The 19,896-nt window shown below is 37.4% G+C and overlaps 2 protein-coding genes across 6 annotated transcripts in view; one reads left to right on the top strand and one right to left on the bottom strand.

The window, feature by feature from the left end:
* Positions 1–510: 510 nt before the first annotated feature.
* sycp2 (synaptonemal complex protein 2) lies at positions 511–17,903 on the top strand. 4 transcript variants are annotated; one of them, XM_026155073.1, is made up of 47 exons: positions 511–638; positions 1,035–1,093; positions 1,198–1,338; positions 1,424–1,555; positions 1,643–1,747; positions 1,839–1,863; positions 2,078–2,163; positions 2,260–2,354; positions 2,488–2,522; positions 2,608–2,750; positions 2,875–2,927; positions 3,169–3,214; positions 3,423–3,521; positions 3,650–3,710; positions 3,832–3,980; positions 4,192–4,245; positions 4,624–4,710; positions 5,468–5,564; positions 5,984–6,030; positions 6,282–6,332; positions 6,789–6,852; positions 6,974–7,019; positions 7,136–7,215; positions 7,374–7,774; positions 7,888–8,015; positions 8,097–8,133; positions 8,273–8,337; positions 8,427–8,472; positions 8,582–8,616; positions 8,718–8,775; positions 8,860–9,025; positions 9,143–9,207; positions 9,292–9,480; positions 9,939–10,061; positions 10,153–10,269; positions 10,819–10,960; positions 12,248–12,534; positions 13,645–13,929; positions 14,057–14,108; positions 14,269–14,397; positions 14,849–15,024; positions 15,230–15,324; positions 15,777–15,876; positions 16,032–16,090; positions 16,800–16,878; positions 17,168–17,224; positions 17,441–17,903. In XM_026155073.1, the coding sequence occupies exons 2-47, from the start codon at positions 1,070–1,072 to the stop codon at positions 17,495–17,497; spliced, it is 4,668 nt and encodes a 1,555-aa protein (XP_026010858.1). In that variant the 5' UTR covers positions 511–638; positions 1,035–1,069; the 3' UTR covers positions 17,498–17,903. The 4 variants fall into 4 exon arrangements, with proteins under 4 accessions (XP_026010858.1, XP_026010859.1, XP_026010856.1 ...); XM_026155074.1 differs by having other exon boundaries at positions 8,094–8,133; positions 8,863–9,025; XM_026155071.1 differs by having other exon boundaries at positions 8,094–8,133.
* A 56-nt stretch (positions 17,904–17,959) lies between these two features.
* phactr3a (phosphatase and actin regulator 3a) overlaps positions 17,960–19,896 on the bottom strand; it is a 34,155-nt gene continuing 32,218 nt past the window's right edge. For both annotated transcript variants that reach the window (XM_026153803.1, XM_026153804.1), the window contains exons 9-12: positions 19,706–19,767; positions 19,466–19,606; positions 19,065–19,141; positions 17,960–18,614 (exon numbers count right to left, since the gene is read on the bottom strand). In XM_026153803.1, coding sequence (XP_026009588.1) covers positions 18,599–18,614; positions 19,065–19,141; positions 19,466–19,606; positions 19,706–19,767 — 296 coding nt within the window. In that variant the 3' untranslated portion in view covers positions 17,960–18,598. The remainder of the gene's footprint in view (positions 18,615–19,064; positions 19,142–19,465; positions 19,607–19,705; positions 19,768–19,896) is intronic.

The following is a 19,896-nucleotide window of genomic DNA, read 5'->3' as shown; positions in this document are numbered from 1 at the left end:
CTGAGACTTGAGGCACATGGTCCCTAAAAGCTGGCAACGCTCTGCTGACTCAGTAAGTGCAGAACTCCAAAACTCCTCTCGCACTAACATAACACCAGGCGCTTCTTGATATGGGTTTCATGGCCAAGCATCTCCTGTAGGTGTAGTTTATCAGGAAGATATCAAGTTAAAAATCACATGGGGAGGATAGTATAACTGGACAGAAAGGCAAGATCCTGAAAAGTAACTGATAAATAAAGCAGTCAGACAACTGTAGTAGAAAAGAAAGTTTAAAAATGTAAACAAAATTAAGTACAAATACTTACAGTTTACCCTTTAATATTACTTACTATACCGCAAAACAGAAAAAAAAATCTAAACATGGTTCTCTTGTCCCTGGTGAATAAGCAGATCTATTTCAAATCAATCAGACTAAAGAGCTGCTGAGCAACAGTGCCTGTATACAGGATTTTTTAAAAATGTATTTAATGTTGTCTTACTGTATTATGAACGGAGTCGACAGTTCCGGCTGGACGTAAACCCTCTCGCGCGTGCGCAAAGAATGCAAAGACTTCGCGCGCGTTGTGGGGATCAACTGAAAAACTTAAAATAAGAAGCAACCTGTCATGTCCTCTTTTTGTGCCAAATTTGACAGCACAGTAAGTAGAGCTGTGTATATAATATTATCTCCCTAAGGTATGTAGTAATCCCGGGCTAGCTGATGGTTATGGTCTGAAATTATTGTTGGCTCGGAGAAAGTTTAGCTTCTATTAGCATCAAAGTTAAGCTAGCTAACTTCAATAAAGCCTGATGAGGTCATAAAGGTTAGCAGCATATCTCATGACATAGCTCAGATTGCATGTACTGCAATACATTTATATAAAGCATCTCATGTAGGCTCATGTGAAGATAACAGATAACTTAGTGTTTAGCTTTTTGATGGCAAATTAATTAAACTTCTGAAAATTACATGTCAATACATAATTTATATAAAGTGAGGCCTTTTAAGATAGGCCTATGATTGGTAGGTTTATGTCTGCTGTTTTTGTTTACAGTCAATTTAAAGAGGCTAAAACCTTTTCTCACAAGGATGGCACCTGCACAGAACACGCAGGTGGGAATGCATACACTTTCTCCCTTTGTAAATATTCCTATCACTTAATTAATCAATATTCAGGCCTAATGGTGAAAAGTAAATTGTATACTTCAACCTTTTAGTTGGAGCACATAATCAGTGAGGCGGTAAAGTCCGGAGATGTCCGAGCACTGGATGTGTTCTTGCAGAGGGAGATTTATGAAGAGACTCCCATGAAATGCTCTCAACAGTTTCTCAGCAAATTGGATAAACTTATCTGCAGGGTGAGATAAAACTCAAAACACCCAGTTACACAATATGATGCTGCGTTATCAGTGGAATTAATGAAACCATATTTATGTTCCATAGGGTTTGGCTCAAAAAGACCCCAAATTGGCCAGTCTGGGATTTGCCAGTCTTTACAAGTGTGGAAAACACCTAATACTACCTGGTGGTGACCAAGGACTTTTGGGGTTAATAGCACAGGGTCTAATAAAAAAGATGAGTACACACGTAATAATACATAAAGGTACATACTATGTGGGTTCTGTAAACTTATGTAGTCTGATTGAACCCTTTTTTGTGCAGATGGTGGAGTGGTTTGAAAAATGCAGACAACTGTGGATTCAGTGTGGGCTGCAGTGGGATGAGAACTTAATAAACCTCTCTGAAGACTTTTTAAATGCTTTAACGGTGAGCTAACTTCTAATAAGAAACACACTTTGTAAAGTCAACTGTTTCAGTATTCTTAATTTGGTTTGTTTTTACTTTCTCTATGTTAAAGGTGGTTCATCAGGCATGCGAAGAGGGTATGGATTTACATATCTCTATGTACTGTAGATAATGACATCTTTTTATACTGTTTAAAAAAGTGAATGGGGACATATTTAAGTGTAAGATGGATAAGAGTTTCTAACTTAAAAGAGGTTTCTAATAAGTTTACAGCAATTTAATGATGACTCTGTATACAAGAAGAAAGTATTGACTTTGTCTGCTATACCATGTTTTATTTTATTTTTGCAGGGACATACAAAATCACTGAGTCCTTTCTGTATCCTATTGGCCAGTTGGCTGTTGACCCTAGAATCTACGTCCTGATCCAGAAAGAGGTGTACAATAGTTTATCTAATTTTTTTAGAGTAACACTGAACCTGAAAGACCTCTGTTTGGTACAGTTGATTAACTGCCTAATAATGTTTTAACAGGCAATTCGGAAATTCAACTTAATTCTGGATAAAATCCCAGTGGAACTTAAAAAAGACACGAAGATCCTAATGTCACAAGAGGCCTCTGATATCATGTATGTCACTGTAGTTTTCTTAAATGATTATTAACATTAAATGTAATACAATTGGAAACATGAATGATCACAATCAAGAATGAATTACCACATTTACTAATTATTAAGAAGTAGATTGCTCATTTGATTACAGGATCAAACTGGCTGATCATATAATGGATGTTGGTGGTAAGCTTTCTTTATACGTTTCTCTTTACCCAGAATTACTATTAAAAATAAAATATGTAAAACACTGTTTCTGTTTCCCCCTCAGACTATGACTTTCAGTCATCCTTGATGGAGGCATTGTGCAGAATGGCCACAACTGACCAGAGGAAGGAACTTGCATATAAATGGTTCAGAATGAGCCTTGTGGCCAGTGCATTTGCCAAAATACGTGATTCTGAATTTGAGACGGTAACATTAGTCTGTTTTGGTTTATTTTATATTTGCTTTTGATTTTTGATGTACTGGTGCTGTTGCTGATGTTGTTTATGCTGAAAGGCTGCATAAAATTGAATGCAAGTGTGTGTGATTTCAGGCTTGTCGTACATTTCTAAACATGGTGAATGGGATGCAGGGAGACAAGAGAAGGTACATACATAACAGAGCTCAGTGCTATACAACACATGTGGTTTCATTTGTAACTTTCATTCTAAACCTGAGTTAATATGAATTTTCATATGTTTGTCTATTTCTCTAAGAATATTGCATTTTACAAATTCTTTCGCCAAGCTCTTTTAATAAAAATCTCTAATTACATTCTGTATTTGGGCCATATTGACTGGAAAGATTTACTGAAAGTTCTGATGACACAATTCTTTGTGCACTGTAGGGTGTATTCCTACCCTTGTTTGGAAGCTTATCTGGACAGCAGTGAGGTCAGTATCAACAGGGATTCTGTTCTAAAATGTGAAAAACAAAACTGAATTTGAAACAACTCAGTTATTAATTGTCTGAACACACATAAGGTATCTCTCACCACACAGTCCTAGTCTGTTTAATCTAATAACAGCTTATGTCCAAATTCATGCTGTATTGTTAATACTATAAGTTGCTGTTATAATAAGGTTGTGGTTATGTTGTCAGTTGCTGATGCCCTCGGATGAGAAACTTGAGGAATTCTGGATTGACTTCAACCTCGGCAGCCACAGCATCTCTTTTTACTTCTCCTTGGCTGATGAAGAGGTACAGATACCTCAAATCAGTAATATACACACATATACAATATACATAGTAATATACACATTAAAAAATCTCAACTTTTGCTTAGCACAGTCAACATCTGCTTAACAAACTTTGGTTTACCCTCAAAGGATAGCCACTGGGAAACTATATGTCTCAATGAGCATGAAGTCCAAAGCTACACTGTAAAAGGTAATGTATACACAAAGGCCAATGCATATGTGCCTGCTCGCATTCACTGAATTTTTATTTGCATGCGACTTTGCCATTTCGTATAAGTATTTGCTCTAATAAAAAATTTCTTAATGTCCAGAGGAGGGTAAGAGGCAGGTCTTGCAGATCAAGCTGTCAGAGGTGGTCATTGTTGGTGCAGCTGAAGGATCCACTCTTACGATCCATTTCAGCTCCTCGCTGGACATCCTGCAGGCTGTGCAAAATGTCTATGGACACAGCAAAAATAAAGTAGAGTCTATCTGTCTTTACTGAATTTTCTTGCTACACCACAATAGATACATGACAAGTAAATTCTAAGGTATACATTAATGTTAAAAAGACTTTCACAACAAGTGGAAAAGTCTATATTTTCCACTGATAGAATGGGGCTCCAAACAGAAGCTAAACTGTGGTCATGATGAATTTAAGTATTTGGATTAAGACTTTCTTCTTCCGTCAGGGCTCATCTGTAGTGAAAGCTACAGCTAGATCTTTAATGGAGAACAACACTCAGGTAAACATTGGTTTGTCAACGTAATGCTCTTATTGTACTTCTGTAATAATTAGTTGTCATCTCAGATTCCAGTGTTTATTAAACTGTCAATATTTGAGCTGGAGTTGGGTTTAAATGGTAAATTGACTGGTTCCTATAGCGCTTTTGTCCTCTGATTCTCAAAGCGCTTTATGCTTCAGTGCTTTCTGTATCTTCTCCAAGGACATTTGGTAGTGTAATATATTGAAATGTATAATATTTATTATTAATTTAAATCGAAATTATAATGGGTGCAAGCTTTTGTGTGTGGGGTTTTTTATTCATGTGGTTTTATTGTATCAGAAATCTTTTGTTAATGTCTAAAAAGATTTTTCATCCTGTATGTTCATCTTTTTTTAGGTTGTTCCAGAGAGCCAGGTGTCTCTTGGTGAAAGTGAAAAAAGTACTGTCAACTACGTTTTACCTGCTACAGCTGCACCAGCACAGGTAGAGATTTAAATTTTAAATTACAGACAGTTTAGACTAGACAGGAAAATGGAGTGGGAGCAGGGGCATACCATGATTGATATCAACATAAAGTTAAGTCAGTGAAGGCAGTGTTTTAGCCTACTTTACAGAAGTGTGCATATTTTTCCTGGTATTTCTGGGTATGAACAAAATTCTGCTTTATAAATTAAACCCCACTGAAAACGGTTAAAATACTAGCTGCTTCTAGAGATATGCAGGAAAATCCCTGTAATGTGTATAATATTATTTAATGTAGCAATGCAACACATACAGCACATGCAACTACCTGCAAAATAAGAAGGAAAGCAGAAAAAGATCAGTTCAGAGAAAACGAATGAGTCAAAACACAAGTTGGAAGTTAACGAAGATTGATACAACAAACAATTCCTCAGCTAAAGTCAGTATTTGCAAATATTTATCCATTTATTAATATAAATGTTAACAGCTACACTCTAACATCTTTTTTAAGGCTGGCATCAGTTATATAATGAAAGTGTAAGACAACTCTTGGTTGTGATACTTCAATAGAAAGGCACACCTGAAACTTAACAGCAGAGGGAGTACACAAGCCACCAAATAAATATTGAGCAGTATTTTCCTCACCATGGATTAAACACTAAATTCCTCTTAAACACAGAAGTTATTCTGTAAAGACTTCTGTGTTATTATTGATGTGAAATAAAATCTACAAAACAGACCATCATAAAGATTTATAGACATCTGATTTTCCCTCCAGGTGGTCACCCCAGCCAAGATGAAGATTTCTGAGGCCACTGCCTTTTTTAGCAGCAGCGGAGCTGGAAGTGTGCATCGTTCCTTCTCTCTTGCATCAAGTAGGTGACAGTACAAAGTGTGAAGAACTGCAGCCACACCAATTCCAGCAATTGTACTAAGTTACAGGCTTTATTTTATTGGTGAGAGAAATAAATGGGCTACATCACAAGAATAAACATAATCACAAAAACAACTAAATATACAAGTTGTGAAAGAAGACAAAAAGAACACCCTATACAAGTAATTTTTGCTTTTTTTTAATAGACTGTATTATAACTCTTTAGAGTATGGATAGAGTAAACATGTAAAGATACTAGAGCTGAATCAGATTCCTCATGTCCTTTGGGGTTAGTTTAGTTCGTATGTAAATACTAAGTAGTTATTATGTGTCCAGTTGTTTCATTTGTGCTCAGTTGTATCATTCTCAACCACTGAATAAATCCTGAATGAGTATGATATTTTTTGTCCTCCTTTTTAGACACTCCAGCCAATGGCATTGGAACAGAAAAGTCACCTCTTGAAGTGGTTAGTTCACATATCACCACTGTTAAGAACTGCAGTCATAGCAGCTACTCTTTAATGTATTCAGTATTAAGTTTTAGTTATACTCTGATTATATTGCTTTATACTGTAAGTCCTTGCATACCGCACAAATAGTGTAAAGTAAATGTTCATGTTTTTGTAATGTGTACTGTTTAGCCAAGTTAGGAGTAGTTATACACCAGATCCAGGAAATTCAGTTATTCAGTTACTATCGATGTGATGCATCTCTACAGAGCACAGCCTCTAAACCGGCCATCAAGAATAAAGGTGACAAATACAAAAAGGTACAGTCTATCTATAAATGATTTAATTTTTTAATTTTTTTTTTTACTACTGTTGCTACTTTTGCATGATCTTTTTAACCTTTTTGATTAAAGGAGACCATAATATGATCCAGCTGTGTAAAAAGGGGTTTTGCTTTTCACGTTTCTTAATAATTCGATGTTTTAACTACCTAGACTTATCTAGACCTCCTCTGGTCACCTAACCATTGAATTTCCATCAGGGTACTGGTTTGTTCTTTTTTTTGTTTGTTTGGTTAATGCTCATAGCCTGATGTAAAGACATAATTTCCACACAGTCAGAATAAAGTGATGTAAAAATCGTTGCTGTTGGGTTCTTAACAATGCAGTCAGTGCAGCAATTATAAGCAACAGAGGATTTAGTATGAGGCACAAAGTAAATAACTGTGTTCTGCTAAATATGAAATATCATACAGTTTCATTTGCTGTCATTTGCAGAGCATACCACTGAAAGATGCTGTGAACATGGTTCTGGCTGAACAAGGAGGAGAAAAATCCAGAGGTATGATATAAATATATTTTCATTGTTTTTTGCTTAACTCAGAAATAAACTGTATTATCTTTGTTACATACAGCTTTATTTGTTTAAAGACTCAACCCATTACTGGCCTTTTCACTTGCAGAGGAGAATTTTGTGCCTGACACCCAACCCCAAACTGGGAGTAACATGCAAGTATCATGAAGAACCTCCAGTCTGTTTGCATAGCTGCATAGCCAGTGTTCTGATTGATATCTGTATGTAATGGGTCTATCTGAGTATATTTATGTTTTTATTTAAATTACAGGGCTTCTAATTGGCACAAATTTTCAGTTTCAAAAATGCTGATGATGCCAACACAGAAAACGAGTTCCCTGCCAAGATCTGGTAAACTAAGGCAGCAAAAAATATCTTCAGTATCGCTAAAATTATGAAACTGTCATTGTACATTACAGCTAGTAAAATATACAAAAAACAAGCTAGTTAAATGTTAATGCCATTAACAATTATCAGGGTTTTGATTACAGTTATTTTCCTCTCTTTAGAACCTTGTTCAGCTATGCTGCGTCCTCAGGAGCGCTCCTTATCATCGAAGTGGTCAGTTTCAGCCTCGAGCTCAGTCTGCCAAAAGCAACTGCATATCCAGCTCAGCGAGCGACTGCAGCAGGTCCTTAAGGAGAGGAACAAAGACTCTCCACCTCCTGAAGCATCTGATATCAGAAGGGACTCGAATGAAACAAATGCAGAAGACCAGTATGTTTCCTCATTATGTACTTCCAAGCCGCAACATGCCCAGAGCAATGGCCGTGCAAAAAGGAAGAGCAAGGGCCAGACGTCACTGGAGACTAGTGCTGTTCTCCAGACCTCCACAACTAAAACTCTAAAGGAGAAAAAAACACTCAAATCTGAAACTGAAAGTAAGAGGGCTCAATTAGACAAAGAAAAGGTATGACTTCTGTGAAGTTTATGCAGCTTAATGTCAAGTCCAAAATTCTTGTTAAGAATTAAGGTTTTTTTTGTTTCTTTGGTTTTTTTATTCCTTCAAATTTCTGCTCTCAGAGAGACTCAGAGGCTGCAGGCAGCATGGTGAAGCTCATCTCTAGCCGCTATAAGGATAATGGCCAATCTAAAGAAAAACACACTTCTGAAAAGCTCACTCAGAACTGGTTTCCTTCTCTTGTCAACAGGTATGAACATTTAGGGCTGTAATTTTTCCATTTTAAATTTCCACTTCAATAATGTCATTAATGGAGTTGTTTTTGTAGTAGAACAATCTTCAATATGAGCTGGTTATCAACTGGAAAAGTAAGTGATCAATATTTGAATTATGTCTAGGATTAATTTGAGTAATTTTTAAAATATAGTTTTTAAAAAAAACATTGAAAGCACTTTTCTGTATTTATTTTACTAAAGATAATTTATTGATTCATTTGATGTATTTTAGAGAGAAACATCCAAAAACCCAATTACATCCTACAGCAGAACCAAAACAAACTCTGTGAGGCGGAGGTAATCTAAGTCGATTAAAACATTTCAAAGATATTTGAAGATAGATTTGTCTTTCAGTGAATGTAATAGTTTTTTCCCCTGTTGTATAGAGATGACGTTTTTGCATTCAGGACCAATACACCCCTCAGTTCTGAGGTAAGTGTTACTAATGTGAGTCAGTTTTATGTATTGACATGTATCAGCATGAGAACTTAGAAAATTCAGGATTAAAGTTAACAGTCTTGTTTCACTTATTTCATTTTAGAAGGAGAACATAAACACCTGTGGCATACAGAGCAAGTAGGCCCCATTGAGAATGTTCTGTGACTTTTATTTGTCTTAAATATTAATATTTTGTTACAAATCTTTCTTAAATCTATACTTCCCATATTGTTTGACAGTGGCATCCACTCCTCGGTACTCCTCAGCACAACCAAGAAAGAGCAGCCTATGGCGAAAGTAGGCATTCATTGTATGTTTGTGGAAACATTTTCTTCATGCTTGTGTACTCATGTCTGTCCTCTGCTGTATTCTGTGTTACAGAAGAAGGGGCATGTAAAAAAGCACCTGTTTAGTGACACAGACACAGAAAATGCCACAACAGATCTCAGCTGGCTGAGAGAGTCAGCCACAAAGTCCAAGCCCAAGGTTATCAAATACTCCAGGCAGGCGCCCATCAAACCTAGACCTGTCCCACACCATGCTTCTGGTAGGCCATTAAAGTTACATTCAGACTCAAAGTCTGAAAATTGTTGCATCACGACTGTATGCCAATAAAATTATTTGAAAACATCAGTAATTGCATACAGGTTTTGTTTAATTACAGTTGAATCTCCAGATTTAGTCCCAACCTTTCCAAGAGCTGGATTGGGTAATAACAAACCAACTCAGGTAAGGAATGATTAATGTTTTTGTAAATTGTGTGCTACAAGCTGCACTATTTTAAGTAACCACAGTGTGTCACTGTTGTATCAGAAAAACCGGCGCATGAAAAGGGACCTTGGTCAGCCAAAGGAGAGAGTAAAGCTAGCAGCAGCACCTAGCAGACAACATGCAGCTACTAAGAGGCCCAAGAGAGTTGCAGCCGCCTCTACCAGAAGCTACAAAGAGCCAGATACTGATGACAGTCAGCCAGAAGAACCTGAGGATCCTCCTGCTACCAAGGCAGGAGACAGACTTCTTTTTCTTAAGCATTGTTACTGCTTTTTGTTTTTGTTTTTTTAAACGGTTAACAGGTACCACTTTTCTTTTTTAAGTAATCCTATTGGCAACAGTGTCAAGAGTAAACAAAAGATGAAGCAGACATGTTTATTAAAACATTTTGTAAATATATATAGTGTAAAAAGGCAAACTTCATCCTGCCTCCACACATTATATTGAATATCAAAATGCCTTTTTTCATGGACTTTCATGGCCGTCCTTTCAATACTCTAAAGGTATACAATTTTAAGCTCAGGTGTAGAAAATATATTGCTCAGTCACAGTGTTAATAAACTACTCACTAAACCATAGTGAGTTTTAAAAATACACATTTCATCTGGTGAAAAGACAAAAAAACTAACTTTCAAGCCAGTGCAACAATAATAATGTATATTTTGTACCTTTCTTTTCTTTATAAATAGTACTCATTCTCTGCGAAAACCGTGGAAGTTCATGCAACTCAAAAAAAGAAGAAAAAGACTGACAGCACCCAGCAAATGGAAAACAATATAAACCCATGCGCAAAGAAGCCAGCCACTTCCAAGGTCATTTGTGTTTAATGTCATCTTTACTAAGTGGTTATGTGAGAAATGGCTGGAGCAATATCATATTTATTTTTCTTCTGAATTTCAACAGAAATATTTTATAGACCAGCAGAGGAAGCATGAGAAAACCTCTGAGCGAGCAGCTGCTACCTACAGGAGAAAACGCAACAACAACCAGTCAGATTTTAAAAAACCTTCTGTACTTAAGGTAGGACATCAGTTCTGCACAGAAATGTTCTTATTACTTGTTGTCTTCAACTCACAGCTTTATATCTTTGCAGATACTAAGTGTTTATACACTTATATGTTATAGATGGGTAATTCAGAATTTACACAGCACATGTATCACGAACAAGTGGTAAATTTAAATGAAAAACGATGACATCCATGGGCTAACAGCTTCTCAGTTACAAGGTAGAACTTCCCTAAACCATGCCCTGCTTTACCCCTTTGACTCAACAGGGGAAAGCAATTTATAAAGACGTTAAACTATCAGCTGAGACCAGAAACTCACTAGAAAAACCCCAGATTTTTTTTTTTATCAGACCTGGCAGCTATGTTTATCATATTTATACAGTCTTTGATCTGAATATATTTCAGTAGTTTATTATTTAACGTCAAAAGGAGAAATTTAATTTTTTTTGGCTGTATTTAGCTGAGAATATGCTGTGGTCTTAAATCTTCACCTGCAGATTGTGTTTCTGAATGGATTTCACAGTATAATATGTTGTCATAAATAACATACTTTGTTCTCCAGCAGAGGCCTGAAAATGTTCCTCAAGAAACTTCAAAATTGAAAAAGACAAATGCCCAAGAACAGATGAGTTCATTGAAGGATTCCTGGGTGACTTGCCAGACCTCTTTCTGTCCATCCCCTCCTCTCATGGAAAAGATGAGATGTAAGATACAATAAAAAACGACTCTCTAGCGTCAGAGTTAGATAAGAGCCATTTGATCCCTCTGACAGCTGCTAATGTCTATTTAATGTTTAATGTTTGATCAAATGGTTTGTTAATTCCATCACAGTGGTGACATGTATCATGACCCCAATTCCCCCCTGACAACCTTAGACACTGTCAATAAAAACAGAATGCAGTGATTTGTAAATCATATTAACCCATATTTTGTTCACAATAGAACACAGAAAATAACATATTAAATGTTTAAACGGAGATATTTTACTATTTCATGAAAAATAATAGCTCATTTTGGATTTGATGGAAGCAATAAAAGGCTGGTAAACTAAGTGTGCTTAAAATGAAACCACTGGAGAAAGATTATGCACTTAATTAGATTGATTGGCACAGGTTAGTAACGTGATTTGGGGGTAAAAAGTGCATTTCTCAGAAGTAAAGATGACAGGTTCACCTGAAATTCATTTCAAAATGAACTTGAATTTTTTCTTAAAATGATACATTTTTCACTTCTTTCTATTCTGAATTAAATATGGGTTTATGGTAAAATGGTAAATGGCCTGTATTTATATAGCGCTTTACTAGTCCCTAAGGACCCCAAAGCGCTTCACATATCCAGTCATCCACCCATTCACACACACATTCACACACTGGTGATGGCAAGCTACATTGTAGCCACAGCCACAAATGATTTGAAAAGTTTATGAACTTTTCAAATCATTGGATTATGTTGTTATTTTTCACTGCATCGCAATTTTTTCAGAATTCAGGTTGTACTTAATAGTCATTTTAACATTGAAAAAAAAAAGTTTTCCTTTAGTGACACATATTTTTTCTTCAGCAGAAGAGTGGATGGTAATCTTTGATTTTCATTATTGTGTAGAAACATTGACTCTCAAAAGGTGAGATCGTCAGAAATGCTAACTTAACGTATTACTCCGAGTCATAATGATGAGTCTCGTTATCTTTCTTAACATTTATATTTGTAAAAAATTATACTCTTCACACAAAACCCCCTTTTTGTAACGCTGGTTCTTTATCAGCTGTTAGATATTTGTATAAACCCCTGTGAAACAATTTGGTGCCGGCAATGTGTGTTTCCATGGCAGTGAAACCTTTTCACTCTAAACACTTTATGTAAAGCATTGCATAAAGAAACCTTTTGCTCTCCAACCTCTATGTAGAGGAACTTGTGTATATTGACCTTCTACTCTTTGTCCAACTTCTGAAGCCAGCTGTTTGAACATCTGTGCTTATTTTGGATCCCCGCAGCTGCTGATAGGTCAGTCCCAACCTTGGATTTGACCTGCTCCCCTCTTCTCACCCCGCGGGGATCCCCGCTGCCTGCCTCCCCTAAGCCTTCTTGCCAAGACACCCCCTCGCCAGTCCTGCTGCTACCCAAACCTAAAGTCAGAAGTAAAGAAATGTGCAAGTCTTCTTTCTACACTGCAGAAAAGAATCATGGCTCATCCAAGACTCATTCTAAGCAGTCTGTCCCTTCTCTCACTTCACTTGGAGGACAAATCCCTGCACCTCCGACTGAACTTAGTGCAGCAAAGGTACATCACCTTTCTGACATATTATGGCACTGTGGTAAGGTATCTGTCAAGGGTTAAAACAGAAAGAAAGTGTTTTAGGGTAGAAAAATACTTGTTTCACATTCACCCTAAAAAACGGCACAGTGCAAAATATATGAGTATGGGTTTTTTCTAATTTGTTGAGTTGAATGCATATTTTTTTTATTTCTGAACATTGCTTCAGCAAATAGTGGAGTATTCCAGTGTGGGTGGTGTTCTGTTATTAAAGAAAATAAATAACAAAGTAAGATGGAAAGGGTAGTCACATCTAACTCAGCAAAAAGGCCAGAAGGGAAAGAGTGAGGAGGCCTTATTGATTTAATTTTGTCTTTGCTCCTCTTTGTATAAAGTTAGTCCAGTATACTGCACATCTGTAGCGATCTGCCGTGGGCTGAGTTGTTAAATTCATCTGGACTCACCATAAAGATGTTTATACACTCATTTTGGCATCTTTGTCAGGTCTTTAAGCTATTCATGCACTAACTCTGCATAGATGTTATTGATGTCAGTCAACAGTCTTGTGAGAATCAGTAGCACAACTTGAATCGTAGTGTGAGTTATTATTTCACTGAAGTAAAAACGTAGGCCACTGACTTAAGCATGACTTAAGCTGAAATTCCCAGACTGTCCGAGAAAAATGTGGATAGGGATGACTGAAAATATAACTCCCTCCCCTTAAAAACCTTATTTTGAACCTTGTCCTTTATAAGCAACTGGAAAGTTTGATTTGCAAACTGCTAAATTCTACTCCAGACAGTTATTTTCTCTAACATGAGATGGCTACGGCTAAACGAAGCCATTCTTATGAGTTAGCCATGTGAGGAATTCCTAATAAATAGATCTTTTAATTATGGGGAAATGCACATGATGATTGAAATGACCTACTTAATGCCGTACAGAGCAGATGATGGCTTTGCAGCACTTAATCTGTGCTTCTTCATGCATTGTGTGAAATGTCTTTTTCATTTATTGTCACTTATCTATGGCAGACATGATCATTAGCTAACCACAAAACGAGTTACCATATTTTTTTTTTTTTTGACATTATTTCTCATCACTTTCTGCCGCCTTCAATCTTCTATTTGTTTCCAGATTAGTACAATTGAACAGCATCTTTCTTCAGCACCTCATTCTCCTTTGTCCACTCGACCCCTGCTGACATCCACACTCCTTGAGCTGGACAAACCACCCTTGCCTTCTCCTGCTCAGTCACCATTTCCAAATGACACAATTAGCCATGGCCACTGCTGTAGTTTGAGTAATGTGTCTTCAGTATCCCAGATTTCACTAAGCTCATCATCTATTAACTCATCAGTACTCACCAGCAAAGTTAAGGACGGTCCCACTGTTGCCCTGGCTCTATCTGTTAAAGCAGAGGTATTGGCTCTTTACTGATTTTTGGTTTCTTTTTTTGATTAATGTAACTTTACAGCTGAAGAACAAAAAAAACTTTAAGAACACTAAATCACTCAAACTAACTAACTCATTACTGTCCTCCTGATAGATGACGCCACTGTCAGACCAAGACTCAAAACTCGCACAGTCTCATGTTTCAGGTAAAATAAACGTTTAACTTGTTTTTTGGGGGGGTTTGCCATAAATTTCCTGGTTGCTACAGTTTAATTCCACCGTTAGGTCCACTCTGCACCAAATTAAAGTTGCGCTTCATTATAAAATGGCATCCTATCTAATTGTCACATCTGATTTTTGAAACAGGGCCCAGCCGCAAGCGCCACATTTCCTTGTCTAGTGATTCAGAGGACGAGGAGACAGAAGAGAGTGTGAGAAGCAAGATGAGAGGGAATCACTCTCCTCATTTGAAGCCACGGAAATTATTCAAGTCGTGTAAGACATATTCAGAGTCTCTTACATAGATAAGCACAGGAAAACCTTAACTACACATGCCTTAATCAGACAAGCTAATATGTGTTTCAACTTTGGCACAGGAAGTTTCTTCATGTGTTTTTTTTTTTTAGATCAGGATTTTACTACATCCAAATCTAATCTAAGGTGATCCACTGAATGTATTTTTTGGAACTATTTTGTTAAATTGACGTTGTTAAATTATATGTGATGTAAAAGAGATACACAGGAAGTCAAAATATTCCTTGCAGCACAGTCAAAACATCTTTGTTTTTTTATAACTATATGATTTAGGATGTAGTGAGGATATTTAAGATATCAGTGGCATCTTTAAAAGATCTGGTAAAAAAAAACTATGAAACATTCTTGAATCAGAATTTGACTCTAATGTTGTCCTTTCTAATATGTTAATGTTCCTGTTTGTTACCTACAGTTGAGGTGCCTGCTGTGGATGAGTTGAGCCAGGTGAAGTCTTCCTCTGGTCATTGGGAGGGTGAAGTAACAGATGGAGACGTGGACATTGATGAAGGTTTAGATTTGCCAGAAATTGCTGTAAACCCAAGAAACATGTGTCAGCAGTTGAGCTCGGAGCTCAAGAAGAAGTTCCAGGTTGGAAATGTGTCCAGACATACAACATAGTTAGAGAATAGTGCTGCACACTACATTGCATCTGTGCTGTGTTCACAATTTAAAGGAACACTTAATGTTGTGAGAAATCTAGTATGTGGTAAACATGTATTTGAGACAGCAGTGTGTACTGCTGTTGAATGATTACTTACAAAACTGCTACATAACCATATATGTTCATGTTCAGAAACGTTACAGCATGATGGAGCTTTACAACAAGCAGTCTTTGAAGACCGTCCAGCAACACGTCTCTTCCATTAATATGCAAATTACCAAATGCAGGTCAGTTAGTTTGTCAGTGTGTAAATGAACTATAAGTCTGATCTTTTCGGTTAATATGCAACATTTGTTATCGCCAACCTTTAATTAATTTGATGGCCGATAGCACACTAACAGAGAAGTCCTGAAAGGCAAGTGAGAATCTATAGTGATCATTTTATTTTAACCTAAATTATTTTCTCTTGTGTGTTCATAACTGGAGAATATGAAAAAGAAAGATTTGGCAGAATAATCTATTCAAAAAAAAATGTGTATCTGGGCTTCTTCACACAGGGGTCCTTAGCAAATGTGAAATCTAGTTAGAAGTCAGTTTGCTGTGTTAATAAATCCTTTTTATGTTTTATTGGCTACAACCCTACAGTGGTCTTTCATGAGTGTGATAGGACACTGTAATCTTTGTTTGTATTTCCTTGTAGATTTCTACTTTTCTGGTTAATTGTCTGTCCTCTCTACAGGACTCAGAGGCTTAAACAGATTCAGAAGGTCCTCCTGGAGGAGATACACAAATTGGAGCAGGATGACACTGTGCTGAAAAACATGGATAATGACCTCACTGTAGGTTATTCTGACTCTGTCTGCCACATAGAGAAAATGCAGAAAGCGATATTAAAAACAAAATATCCAGCCATACAATGTTCTGTTGAATAATACCTGCCGCCAGGATGATCTGTTGTAGATTTGACCAGTGCCAATGGTTTTTCCTTATACAGATGTACTGGAAAAAACAGATGACGGCTTTCCATTCTTACCAGAAGCAGGAAATCACAAGGTGAAATTAAAGCGTGTGTTTGTGTGTGTTTGAGTACTAAAAGAGTCTTATAATTCTGTTTTCCACACTCTGATCAATGGTGTCCTTTCAGGTTTAAAGAAGAATACACAGAATTATCAAATTTTTCTGTTGGAAGAAAGATTAAAACTTTTGATTTGAAAAAAGCTTTTTTCATTAAGCTTGAAATCATCAACTAAATACACGTCCTATACATCCTATTCTTCCTACTATCATTTAGCTGGGGTTATCGTAAGCATTCCCTCCATAGTTACACTGCTAGTAGCTGAAAATAAAAATAAAGCACCCCCATTTATCAACTTCCCCCATATGGTAATTAACACACATAATCTATACAGTCGTTTCAGATATGTCTGACTTCGTCACTCAGTGAGTATATGAGAAACCAATATCAGTATTATTCCTTTGATAAACATATATTTTATTAATTGCCATTTATGCCCTCTGTTTTAAAAAAATTCCATATGCAGTTTATTATGCTGCTAACTCCTCGAATCTGAGAAGGGATTGTATTAAATGGGTCCTTTAGCCACAATACTCTGCAGTCCATACTTGTGTCACTAATTTGTCGTTTGTTCTTTGTTATCTTGGTAGTTCCATCCTGAGTGACACGATAGCCACGAAAATATTTAAAAATGTGTAAAAGAAATCAGATATACAGCTCCATGGTTGTCTGTCTCCTTATTTCCAGAAATGAGCTCCTGAAGAGAGCGCTTCAGAGTAACACGTGCAACAGCTTGGAGTATGAGGAGAGAATATTCACATCTGAGGTGTGATCCTCATGCATAGACTTCACAGTATATCTAATATTTGCTTCATTGTGTTGCTTGAGTGCAGTCTGTAGCTGTAACTCAAAATTCAGCTTTGAATAATCAGTGTTTATGTGTTTTAATTTAGAAGAGGTCATCTGCCTGTCAAGCTGTCTATCAAATATGACTTTTGCTGAGTGGCCTTTGTGACATTTTGCTATCTCTTTTATTCTCCCCCTGTGTGTCCTGACTGTGTCATGTTCTTTATTACCACTCCCAAAAACCCTGCTGCTGTTTGTGCTGTTTTCAGATGTGCACGATCAGAAAAGACATGAAGTCAGTTCAGGACAAATTCCTCAGTGAGATGGTGAGTATGAACAGGTGAAACTTCAGGAAACAGAGAAGAGCTGGGCTTGCATTGTGTGTCTTTAATGTTGTGTCCATCACTCTGTCAAAAGAACAATGGTTCTGTGAAAGCTTGTGCATAAGCACGTACCATTGAAAGAAAAGTATGAGTCAGATGATGTTGTGTAAGATCTCAAATTAAGCGTCTTTCTCGAATGTTTCTTTGTGTCCTTTATAGCTGGAGGGAGAGCTCCAGAGAGTCAAGAAAGGACTGCATGCTTTGTTCTTCCCCTGATGAGGGAGCCGGGTTTGAGTTCAACACTGTCCCGGAACGCAATAAAGCAGGTTGTGTGTTTCGTGCTGTCCTAGGCAGTTCTGCTGTGCTCAGTCAAAGTATTTTCATGCAGTGTTTGTTTTTCTGGATTCTGCTTTGATTCCATGCAGATGTCTTTGGTTTATTCTAATGGTGCTTTGTTCCAGTGTTTGGGATTTGATTGGAAATGTTGTGTTCTGGTGTTATTTTATGGCTTTTATAAATTGAATAAGTTTTGGTGTTATTGTAAGCTCTCCCATGCTATTCATTGACTTGACTCTATTTTTAACCCTAATTCTTGATTTATTCATTGAAGCTTGTTAAGTACTAGAAATGGTCAAGTAAACTTTCAAGATCTTAATTGTATTGATTGTTTTTTAATAACTCCTCTACCATATTGTTAAATGAAAATAAAGTTGTTTTAAAAATAAATGAGGCAGCACAGTTTAAAAAAAAGGCCTTGTATTTTGAAGACAAGTAAGTGCTTACAAAGGTATTTCTCTTTTCAGTGAAGACGTCGACGGTCCCATTCTGATTGACATACTGTATGTACAGTTAATATCAAATTCAACCCCCAATGCCACCTCCCCCACGCTGCACAGTCTTTACACAGTCTTGACACATTATTCATCAGTTAAGAAAAGGTGAAGCTGGTCACATGCACAACTTCTTCCCACTACACAGATTCACACAATCTTGTCAGGAGTCCATGAATTAGTACAAAAAAAAGAAAAAAAAACAATGACTGAATGACAAGATTGTTTTGTTTTTGTTTTTTTAATACTCTGCTCTTGTCCTGAGAGTCAGAGGCTCCACCAAAGTCTCTTCCACCTGCCAGTTTCCACGTTTGGCACTCAGCAGTCTCCAGGACACGCCAGTGCTAACATTACCATCATCATCTCTCCCATACCCGTGACTTCATACTGATAATATGATGGTCAAGGGTGGCGGAAGATTCTTTAAAAAAGGCGCGCCGAAGACAGAAAGGCTCCGGGCTCTTTGAACTGTCGCCACTGAGCAGCTTCTAGCAGCTTCAGGAAATGTCAAAGCTCAGCATTTCTTCACAGAAGAAACTCCACACTTTCACGGTCGGTGGAACCTGGAGAGACAAATAGAAAGAAAGGGAATAGAAATAAATGGTGAGAGCAAGAGGGTGCCTTTGTTACCAGATGCCCTTCTGTTATTGCAGCCATTAATCAGTTCTGTGGCTCTATTTTTAGCACAGCCATTTACAGTGCTGAGAAGCCAGGCACCTACACTCCTACCCTCCCTCTAGGTCACTGTTACAACTCACGAGGTCTCGTGCTTTTCAAACATGATTAAGCCAAGGACACGGTGGCCTTTCATCATGCTTTGCTACCTGGTAGTGAGAACTCTCTGGAGGACAACCTCCCCCTCCCCATTATAGCACTCCCATCTATCTTTAGCTCCTGCATGCACCTCTGTATGCTCAAGGAGAGCTAAATTTAGACTGCTGCAGCTTAGAATAGAGCATCAACCCATGCATGCATGTTCTTCCAAACACAGGCAGGCGTTTCCAAATGCTGACCTCGTTAGATGTTTGCTTGAGGCATGCACTTCCATCTCGGTGCTCTTAAACTCGTTCAGCTCTTTCCGGATTGCAGCCTGTTGGGAAGAGGAAAAAAAATGCATCAGTGCATCAAGCAGCAAAGCAACAACAGGAAGAAAGAAATATATATATTTGTGTATAAAATCAGGCTAAAAAGTTTAAAGAGGACAGGGGATTTTGTGAGATAAGCTGATAACAGCAACTTGCAATGCTGGATAGCCTGAGTAATAGGTCAATGGGGAATTTGGGAAAAGATGTTGGGTATTTGTTTAATCCAACTGACTTACATAGTGAAATTGATTTTGGCGATAAGTCCTGAGTGAGTGGTGGCAATAAGACATAGAGATCAACGTGATGTGACTGCACTATCCAATACATACCTTGTCTGCTGCTGACAGACGAGTCCAGGGCTTGTCTGCTCTCCTGTCGTAGTCCTGAGCTTTAGCTACCTCCACATAGTCACTGAAGCGGATGAGGATCTTTCTGTCCCGCAGTTCATCTACCGTGGGCCGCTGGTTGAGCTGGAAGAGACAAGGTGCCAAACATTTGTCACCGTCTGTTGTTTACATTGAAGTAACCAGAGCATCAGAACAGTGTATTTAATAGAAACGGAGTCTCACCTTTCTGTTTAGCCGCTGTTTGATCTCCCTCCTCTCCTCTTGTTCTGTCTGGTCGTTTCTCTCTAAGAAAGTAAAAACAGCTCCTTTTAAAAATTCATAATTAAATTTTTAAAAAATGAAAAAAGTGTACTCATGCGTTGTTTACTGCGCTGATTAATGCATGATGTATATGGCATGCCTCTCTGTGAGAT

Source organism: Astatotilapia calliptera, chromosome 20, assembly GCF_900246225.1.
Source record: "Astatotilapia calliptera chromosome 20, fAstCal1.2, whole genome shotgun sequence".
Lineage (NCBI taxonomy): Eukaryota > Metazoa > Chordata > Actinopteri > Cichliformes > Cichlidae > Astatotilapia > Astatotilapia calliptera.
Note: the sequence above shows the minus strand (reverse complement) of the source record. Positions and strands in the feature narration are given on the sequence as shown.